Source organism: Mustela nigripes, chromosome 2 (genome assembly GCF_022355385.1).
Source record: "Mustela nigripes isolate SB6536 chromosome 2, MUSNIG.SB6536, whole genome shotgun sequence".
Lineage (NCBI taxonomy): Eukaryota > Metazoa > Chordata > Mammalia > Carnivora > Mustelidae > Mustela > Mustela nigripes.
Window position 1 is genome coordinate 18,854,728 of NC_081558.1, and position 10,237 is coordinate 18,864,964.

The 10,237-nt window shown below is 42.6% G+C and overlaps 1 protein-coding gene across 2 annotated transcripts in view; it reads right to left on the minus strand.

The window, feature by feature from the left end:
- Positions 1–10,237, minus strand: part of RHOA (ras homolog family member A) — a 58,510-nt gene that overhangs the window by 6,114 nt on the left and 42,159 nt on the right. For both annotated transcript variants that reach the window (XM_059389726.1, XM_059389725.1), the window contains 2 exons: positions 5,070–5,226; positions 1,958–2,078 (listed from right to left, as the gene is read on the minus strand). In XM_059389726.1, the coding sequence (XP_059245709.1) occupies positions 1,958–2,078; positions 5,070–5,225 (277 nt within the window). In that variant the 5' untranslated portion in view covers position 5,226. The remainder of the gene's footprint in view (positions 1–1,957; positions 2,079–5,069; positions 5,227–10,237) is intronic.

A 10,237-nucleotide genomic window follows, 5' to 3' on the forward strand; every position in this document is an offset into this window, starting at 1 on the left:
AAAAAAAAAAAAAAAAAAAAAAAAAAAAAAAAAAAAAAAAAGTTTTACTGGAACCTAGCCAAGCTCATTCATTATATATATATATTCTGTGGCTGCTTTTGTGATACAACAGCAGAATTGACTAGTTGTGGCAAAGTTCAGTACAACACATGGCCAGCAAAGCCTAAAATATTTACTATTTGGTCTTTTACAAGTCTGCTACCCCAGATCTCAACCAGAATATAGACTCTAGACCAACTACCAGTCCAGACAGCAGAGGTTCAAAACGTAAAATTATCACAGGGTTGGCTGGCAGCAGAGCTGAAACTTTCACACCAACAACATTCTAACTCCTTTTTTTTTTTTTTTTTAAAGATTTTATTTATTATTTATTTGACAGAGAGAGATTACAAGTAAGCAGAGAGGCAGGCAGACAGAGAGAGGAGGAAGCAGGCTCCCTGCTGAGCAGAGAGCCCGATGCGGGACTCGATCCCAGGACCCTGAGATCATGACCTGAGCCGAAGGCAGCGGCTTTCCCCACTGAGCCACCCAGGCGCCCAACATTCTAACTCCTGATCAAACTTATTATCCTATACCTATAGGTGGGGCCATAGTCTAATAACATCCAATCAAGTTAAACGAAGTTTAGGGGCACGTGGGTGGCTCAGTGGGTTAAGCCTCTGCCTTCAGCTCGGGTCATGATCTCAGGGTCCTGGGATCGAGCCCCAAAACTGGGCTCTCTGCTCGGCAGGGGGCCTGCTTCTCCCTCCCCCTCTGCCTGCCTCTTTGCCTACTTGAAATCAATCAATTTTTCTGTCAGATAAATAAATAAAAAAATCTTAAAAAAAAAATAAGCAAACCAGGTTCATCTGAGAAACCAATACTGAAATGACTGAAAATGACTGAAGTGAACCAAGGGCGGAGAGTACCTGCTCTGTCTTGGGAGTCACTGCACAGAGGGCTCAGTCTCAGCTTAATGCCTTGGGAGGGATAACCTTAGTCAAGCAGTTCAAAATCCATGTTCAAGTCTCTCCTTACTAGTTAAGATACTTTAGAAAAAGTGCTAAAATGGGGCTTTAAAAATACTACCAGGAGGGGTGCTGGGTGGCTCAGTTGGCTAAGTATCCAACTGTTGATCTCAGCGGAGTCTGCTTCTTTCCCTCTCCCTCTTACCCTCCCTGCACACACACTCTCTCTCAGATAAATAAATAAACCTTTATTTATTTTTTTTAAGATTATTTATTTATTTGACAGACACAGACCACAAGTAAACAGCGAAGTAGGCAGAGAGAGAGGGGAAGCAGGCTCCCTGCTGAGCAGAGATCCTAGGACCTGAGATCATGACCTGAGCCAAAGGCAGAGGCTCAACCCACTGAGCCACCCTGGCACCCCATACATAAACCTTTAAACAAACACACACACTACCAGGAAATAGCAAATCACCAGTCAAGATATGGCAAAGTAACACACTCAATATGAGGTACTGAAAAAAACGTTGTGAGCACCCAAAAAAGCATTCCCCAAAACACAGTTGAAAAGCTGGCTATAGGGCGCCTGGGTGGCTCAGTGGGTTAAGCCGCTGCCTTCAGCTCAGGTCATGATCTCAGGGTCCTGGGATCAAGTCCCACATCGGGCTCTCTGCTCAGCAGGGAGCCTGCTTCCCCCTCTCCCTCTCTGCCTGCGTCTCTGTCTACTGTGATCTCTCTCTGTCAAATAAATAAATAAAATCTTAAAAAAGAAAAAAAGAAAGAAAAAAAAAAAGAAAAGAAAAGCTGGCTGTATCTGGAACCTGCCTACTAAAAGTGATCCAGGGCCCAGGCTTTATAGTCCCAAGGCTCTAGGACTCTGGTCACTGAGGATTCCTTTTATTAAGTTCATGTTTGCTTTATAACCACTTCATGCACAAAGAGGACCTGAGAAAGCAGGTGTCAGCCAGGCACACACACAGTGACAAACATCAGGCTGTAGAGTTACTCACCTAAACTATCAGGGCTGTCAATGGAGAAACACATCAGTATAACATCAGTGTCTGGATAGGAGAGAGGCCTCAAGCGGTCATAATCTTCCTGCCCAGCTGTATCCCACAAAGCCAACTCTACCTGTGATAGGAAAAATAAACACAAGAATGCAAGGTTAATCCTCCCAACTTTCAAAAGAAGTGGTAGTCACCAAAGAACATTCAAATGGCAAACTGTCCAAAATAGTAAAAGAAGCCTGAGGTGGAGTGTGTTCAAATTGTTTTAGGTTGAAATTTCTCAGAAGAATCGAGTACATGAAGTACATAATAAAGTACATAATCAGTACATAATTTAAAATATCAAGTCAGGGGCGCCTGGGTAACTCAGTTAGTTAAGCAGCTGCCTTCAGCTTGGGCTGTGATCCCAGGTGCTGGGATCCAGCCCCATGTCAGGCTGCTTGCTCAGCGGGGAGCCTGCGTCTCCCCTGCCTGTGCTTGTTCTTTCCCTATCTCTCTGTCAAATAATACATACATAAATAAATCTTTAAAAGTAAATAAATAAAATACCAAGTAAAAAATATAATTCGTAAGAAGCACAGTATTTAATTATAAACAACATTCTAATAGAAAGGCAGATGAATAAGGAAAAGTCGAATTGTAAACAACATTCTACCAGGTGTACCAAACATAACAGGGAAACACCAGACCTGAGTAACTTTCCCCAATACATTCTAATTCAATTGCTTCCTTATTTGGTCTTATCATTCTGCTCCAATGTTTAAACACTGTATTTGAGGGGTGCTTGGGTGGCTCAGTCGGTTTAGCATCTGCCTTCCCTTTCCGTCATGTTGTGATCCCAGGGTCCTGGGATCGAGCCCCACATTGGGTACCCTGCTCAGCAGGAAGCCTGCTTCTTCTCCCTCTCCCACTCCCCCTGCTTGTGTTCCCTCTCTTGCTGTCTCTGTCAAGTAAATAAATAAAATCTCAAAAAAAATTTTTTGTTTATTTATTTGACAGAGACAGACACAGCAAGAGAAGAAACACAAGCAGGGAGAGTGGGAGAGGGAGAAGCAGGTTTCCATCAAGCCCCCAATGTGGGGCTTGATCCCTCATGACCTGAGCTGAAGGCAGATGCTTTATGACTGAGTCACCCAGGTGCCTCAAGGTATATGAATTCTAATACACTGATACCCAAGCCTCACAACATAACAGACCTCAGAATAGTATAGCTCATTCCTTCTACCAAATCGCACTACTTGGCCCCTCCATGCTTCATGTGTGCTTAGTCAGACGCATCCAACCCTGACTATCTCCTGATAAATGCTTCAAGGTGTTGGCTCTGTCTCTTGGAAAGGACTTTTCCATCTTTAGTATGTCTGTTCCTGGGACCACAATCACCTAGACTCTTGGATGGTTTCCTAGGCTATTACAGTACACTCTTACATGAACATTCCTAGGCAGCACACTCTCAACTTGGAGGCTACTGAGTTGCTATCAAGCAATTTTGTTTCAGGGACCCTAGAATTCTGAATAGTTGGCTTAATGTGCTTTCCATACATGGTACCACAAACTGAAGCTAGGTAGCACTGGGACAGAAAGGGATAACAGGTAAAGCAGGAAAATGAGAAGGAAGAAAGGACATGGAATTATGAGGGCCAATACATTAGGTGCTAGCAGCATGAGACATGTGACTAAATACCCAAGAGGACTGAATATATTGGAGAAGAGGCCTTGTTCTAGTTTCCTTTTCAGCTGACCTACCTGCAGTGGGAATTTCATGCTTCTTCAAAAGTTGTACAGGAGCTCGGTAAGACATTATTTTGATAACAAAAGAGAACAGAAAATTGAAAAATATATTCTAAAACCTAGAGGCACCTGGGTGGCTCAGTGGTTAAACAGCTGCCTTTGGCTCAGGTCATGATCCCAGGGTCCTGGGATTGAGCCCCACATTGGGCTCCCTGCTCAGTGGACAGCCTGCTTCTCCCTCTTGTCTGCCTGCCACTCTGCCTACTTGTGCTCTCTGACAAATAAATAAAATCTTAAAAAATACACACACACACACACACATATACATATATATATTTTAAGATATATATAGTAAACTCTAATTCCAGCAGAGTTTTGCTCCAGTCTTGCCAGTGGACATTTTAGGACAGACATGAAGAAATACTGTCCTTGTTGCCAGTGACAGGTAACTGAAGCAATGGTGGCAGCCTACTTAAGTTACAGTAAAAAACCGTTAAAAAATATTAAATATGAGGATGTTATTTAAATGTCACACTGGTGGGACGCCTGGGTGGCTCAGTTGGTTGAGCAGCTGCCTTCGGCTCAGGTCATGATCCTGGCGTCCTGGGATCGAGTCCCACATCTGGCTCCTTGCTCCGCGGGGAGCCTGCTTCTCCCTCTGACTCTGCCTGCCATTCTGTCTGCCTGTGCTCGCTCTTGCTCTCTCTCTCTCTCTGACAATATAAATAAAATCTTAAAAAAAAAAAAAAAAGTCACACTGGTGACTGGTGTAGATCAGAATACCCCTTTGAGGGCGCCTGGGTGGCTCAGTGGGTTAAGCCGCTGCCTTCGGCTCAGGTCATGATCTCAGGGTCCTGGGATCGAGTCCCGCATCGGGCTCTCTGCTCAGCAGGGAGCCTGCTTCCTCCTCTCTCTCTCTGCCTGCCTCTCTGCCTACTTGTAATCTCTCTCTGTCAAATAAATAAATAAATCTTTAAAAAAAAAAAAAAGAATACCCCTTTGAGATCCATAAAATGACCTCTTGACCTAGTAATATTACTTCAGCGCTGAGTGAAAATATCATGACAGAACCGGGGAGGGGGGAATGTTCATCCATACACAAAGATTGATTTTAGCATTAACTACCTGGCAACAAACTAAATTTCAAACATAAAGCTATAAAAAGGCTTCCATGTAAAATAAACAGGGATGTGAGTAAAGTCTAGATGACAGCAGTTAAAAATGAACAAATCTGGACTATGATGGCAGAAACAGAATCGATTTTGTATTCACACGTCTGTTGTTATTATACTGTGTACTAAAGAGACAAAATGGCCTAACTCTCTACAGGCTCTAAGAACATCTTTGCCTAAGATGCAAAATGAAACCAGTTGTTAGGTGTACTCACCTGCTTTCCATCAACTTCAATATCTGCCACATAGTTCTCAAACACTGTGGGTACATACACCTCTGGGAACTGGTCCTTGCTAAAGACGATGAGCAAACAAGTCTTGCCACAGGCTCCATCACCAACAATCACCAGTTTCTTCCGGATGGCAGCCATGCTGAAACATGAGACAAAGGTGTTATCTAGAAGCAAAAGAAGCTATTCATAGCCTCAGGCTATGACACACAATTTTCTGACCATAAGGCACAAGCCACATCCAAATACAAAATGCTAGTACAACTTTCCACTTGACATCAAAACTCCACAACTAATGGTTATACTTTAAATTTTCTCTTTTTAAGATTTATTTATTTATTTGAGAAAGGGAAAGCGGGACAGAGTGGAGTGAGGGGGAGGGAGGGAGAATCTTTTAGCAGACTCCATGCTGGGTGTGAAGCCTGATGCAGGGCTCTATCCCAGGGCCATTAGACTGCTACCTGACCCGAAACCAAGAATTGATGCTTAACTGACCACCATCCAGGAGCCCCAGACTAATGGTTATGTTAGTTAATGGTAAAAAGACTTAAAGTTTTTCCTCAAGATTAGGAACAAGACAAGAATGGCTACTCCTGCCACTTCTATCCAACATGATAATGGCAATTCTAGCCAGAGTAATTAAGCAATAAAATGAATTAACACATTCAGATTGAAGAGGAAGGAGGAGAACTATCTTAATTTGCAGATCTCACACACACATATGGAAAATCCTAAGGAATCCACTAAAAATCATTAGAACAAATTCAGTAAGGTCACAAGATACAAGATGAACATAAAAAAATCAAGTGTACTTCTATAACCTAGCAATGAACAAAGTAAAAATGAAACTAAGAGGACAATTTCATTTACAACAGCTTCAAAAAGATAGGGACAGGGCACCTGGGTGGTTCAGTCATTAAGCATCTGCTTTTGGTTCAGGTCATGACCCCAGGGTCCTGGGATCAAGCCCTGCAGGGGTGCTGGGCTTCCGGGAAGCCTGCTTCTCCCTCTCCCATTCCCTCTACTTGTGTTCTCTCTCATGCTGTGTTTCTATCAAATAAAGAAGATCTTAAAAAAAAAAAAAAAAAAAGAACAGGGATATGTTTAACAAAAGTACAAAACACATACTCTGAAAATCCAAAACATTGTTGAAAGAAAGATGTAAATGAATGAAAAGATATTCATGTTTCTAGATTGGAAGATAATACCTGTTAAATGGCAACATCCTCCAAATTGTTCTACAGATTCAAGACAATCCCTATCAAAATACCAGCTGGCTTCCTGAATTGAGAATCCAGAAATAAGCCCACATTTAGGGTCAAGTGATTTTCAACAAGGATGCCAAGACAATCTGATGGAGGAAAAAGTATTTTCAACAAACGGTTCTGAGACAACTGAATAGATCCACACAAGAGAAAAGAGTTAGAGGGGCGCCTGGGTGGCTCAGTGGGTTAAGCCTCTGCCTTCAGCTCAGGTCATGATCTCAGGGTCCTGGGATCGAGCCTCATGTTGGGCTCCCTGCTCAGCGGGGAGTCTGCTTCCCCCTCTCTCTGCCTGCCTCTCTGCCTACTTGTGATCTCTGTCAAATAAATGAAGAAAAAAAAAATCACTGTTAAAAAAATGAAGTTAGAAAGCTACCCCTCAAATCATACACAAAAATTAACTCAAGATGGATTGTAGTCCCGGGGTACTGGGTGGCTCAGTCAGTTAAATGTATGCCTTTGGCTGGGGTAATCCTGAGATCAAGACCTGCAAAAGGCTCCCTGCTCAGTGGAGAACCTACTTCTCCCTCTTCCTCTGCCCCGCTCCTGCTCTCTCTCTTGCTTGCTCTATCTTGAATAAATAAAATCTTTAAAAAAGATGGATTACAGGCCCAAATGTAAGAGCTAAAATCATAAAACATTTAACTACTCCCTATTCCCCTTTTCTCTCCACTTGCCCTGACAACCACCATTCTACTTTCTGACTCTGTATGAATTTTACCACTAGTTACTTCATGTGGAAGGATGTGGAATCAAGCAGCATTTGCCCTTTTGGGATTGGCTTATTTCACACAGCATAATGTTTTCAAGGTTCATACAGGTTGTAGCATGTGTCAGAATTTCCTTCCTTTTTAAAACTGAGTAACATTCCATTGTATGTATATATATTACATTGTTTACCCATTGATCCAATGATAGACACAAGGTAGCCTCCACCTCTTAGCCACTGTGAACAATATATTTAAGAATATACTGGGGACACCTCAGTGGCACAGTTGGTTGGGTGTTCAACTCTTGGTTTCAGCTTGGGTTGTAGTCTCAGGGTACTGGGGTCCTCAGATCAAGCGCTAATTAAGGTTCCATGCCCAATACAGCGTCTGCTTGAGCCTCTCTCCCCTTCTCCCTCTGGCCCATGCCTCCACACATGCTCGCCTGCTCTCTAATAAATTAAAAAAAAAAAAAAAAAAGAAAGAAAAAATGATATATTTATCCCTAGCAACCAAAGAAAAAATAGGTAATTGGGAATTTTCATCAAAATTTTAAAACTTTAAAAAAAAAAAGATTTTATGAGCACAAGAGGGGAGATGTCAGAGGGAGAGGCAGACTCCCCACTGAGCAGGGAGCCCAATGCGGGACTTGATTGTGGGACTCCAGGATCATGACCTGAGCCGAAGGCAGTTGCTTAACCGACTGAGCCACCCAGGCACCCAAAATTTTTAATACATTTGTCAAGAGGTACCATCCTCCAGAAAATGAGAAGACATGGGGCACCTGGCTGGCTCAGCATATGAGTTTTGATCTCAGAGTCCTGAGTTAAATAAAGCCTCACTCTGGGTGTGGAGCCTATGTTAAAAAAAGAAAAAAACAAGATAACCCCACCGAATAGCAGCAAATGTTTGCAGATAACGTACCTAAGAAGGGATCTGTATCTAGAATACATTAAAAACCCTTAAAAAAGCAGCTTAAGTGGACGGTCTGTCTCGGGGTCTCTCATGAGACTGCAATAAAGATGTTGCTTTGGCGGGGTGTGTGGGTGGCTCAGTCAGTTAAGCATCTGACTCTTGGTTTCGGCTCAGGTCTTGATCTCAAGGTGGTGAGATCAAACCCCATGTCAGGCTCCATATTCAGTGTAGAATCTGCTTGAGCTTCTTTCCCCCTTCTTCTTCCTCACCCTCTGTTCCTTCCTCTGTGCTTATGCATTCTCTAAAAAAATTAAATCTTAAAAAAGGGGGGGCCCAAAGGATCTGAATAGATATGACCTAGCAATTCCATTCTCAGACATACATCTGAGAAAAATGAAAACCTATGTTCACACAAATACTTATACATAAATATTCACAGCAGCATTAAAATATTCATCATAGGGGCGCCTGGGTGGCTCAGTGGGTTAAGCTGCTGCCTTCGGCTCAGGTCATGATTTTGAGGTCCCGGGATCCAGTCCCGCATCGGGCTCTCTGCTCAGCAGGGAGCCTGCTTCCTCCTCTCTCTCTCTCCTACCTGTCTGCCTACTTGTGATCTCTCTCTGTCAAATAAATAAATAAAATCTTAAAAAAAAAATACTCATCATAGTTGGGGAACCTGGGTGGCTCAGTCAGTTAAGCATCCAACTCTTGCTTTCAGCTCCAGTCATGAGATTACGCCTTTATGTTGGGCTCAACACTCAGAGGAGTCAGCTTGAAGATTCTCCCTCTCCCTCTGCCCCTTCCCTTGCTCGTGCATTCTCTAAATAAGTAAAATCTTTTCCCTTTTTAATATTTTACTTATTTGACAGAGAGAATAAGCAGGGAGAACGACAGGCAGAGGGAGAAGCAGCGCCCCAACCCCCAACCAAGCAGGGAGCCAGATATGGGGCTTGATCCCAGGACCCCAGGACCTTGATCTGAGCTGAACACAGATGCTTAACCAACTGAGTCACCCAGGCACCTCAATAAAACCTTGTGGTTTTTTTTTCCCTAAAAAGCAGAAACAAACCAAACATCCAACTAATGAATGGATAAAATGTGGTATATATATCCATATAATAGAATAATGTTCAGCAGTAAAGAGAAAAGTGCTGATACATACTACAGTTTGAATGAAACTGGAAAACATTACATATGTGAAAGAAGCTAGCCACAAAGAACCACATAACTGAGTGTCTCCATTTGAATAAAATTTCCAGGGTAACCTGGCTCAGTTGGTAGAGCATGTGACTCTTATCTCAAGGTCATGAATTCAAGCCCCACATTAAACTTTTATTTTATTTTTATTTTAAGATTTTATTTATTTATTTATTTATTTATTTATTTATTTATTTTTAAGATTTTATTTATTTATTTGTCAGAGAGAGAGGAGCGAGAGCCAGCACAGGCAGACAGAGTGGAAGGCAGAGGCAGAGGGAGAAGCAGGCTCCCTGCGGAGCAAGGAGCCCGATGTGGGACTCGATCCCAGGACGCTGGGATCATGACCTGAGCCGAAGGCAGTTGCCTAACCAACTGAGCCACCCAGGCGTCCCAGATTTTATTTATTTATTTGACAGAGAGAGACACAGTGAGAAAGGGAACACAAGCAAGGGGAGCAATGAACAGGGAGTCCAATGTGGCGGTCGATCCCAGAACCCTGGGATCATGATCTGAGCTGAAGGCAGATGCTTAAAGACTGAGCCATCCAGGCACCCCTAAAATTAAAAAACAAACAAACAATATGTGCATGTAAGTATGTATGTGTATATATATAAAATGTTCAGAGTAGGAAAATACAGAGACAGAAAGTAGGCTGGTGGGTGCCTAAGGGAGTTGAAGGAGGGAGCAAAGAACATGATTTAGTCAGGTTTTCTTTTGGGGATGATGAAACTGTCATGAGATGGACGCAAAGCCACGCCTCTATGAATATACTATACAGTATGACTATATGGCATTGAATTATATACTCAAATGGGTAAACTGTAAGGTATGTGCAGTGTATTTAAATAAAGATGTTACCAAAACAAAACAAACCAGGGCCTTGACCCCCAGAATCCTTCCATTTGTTAGAGACTAACTTAATGGTCAACTACCCCAATTCCCAATTTTAACCATTCCCTCTTAAAATAGCACTCCAATTTTTAGCTGTGTACTTTGTTGCCTAGTTAAAAGATTACAGGGCACCTGGGTGGCTCAGTGGGTTAAGCCGCTGCCTTCGGCTCGGGTCATG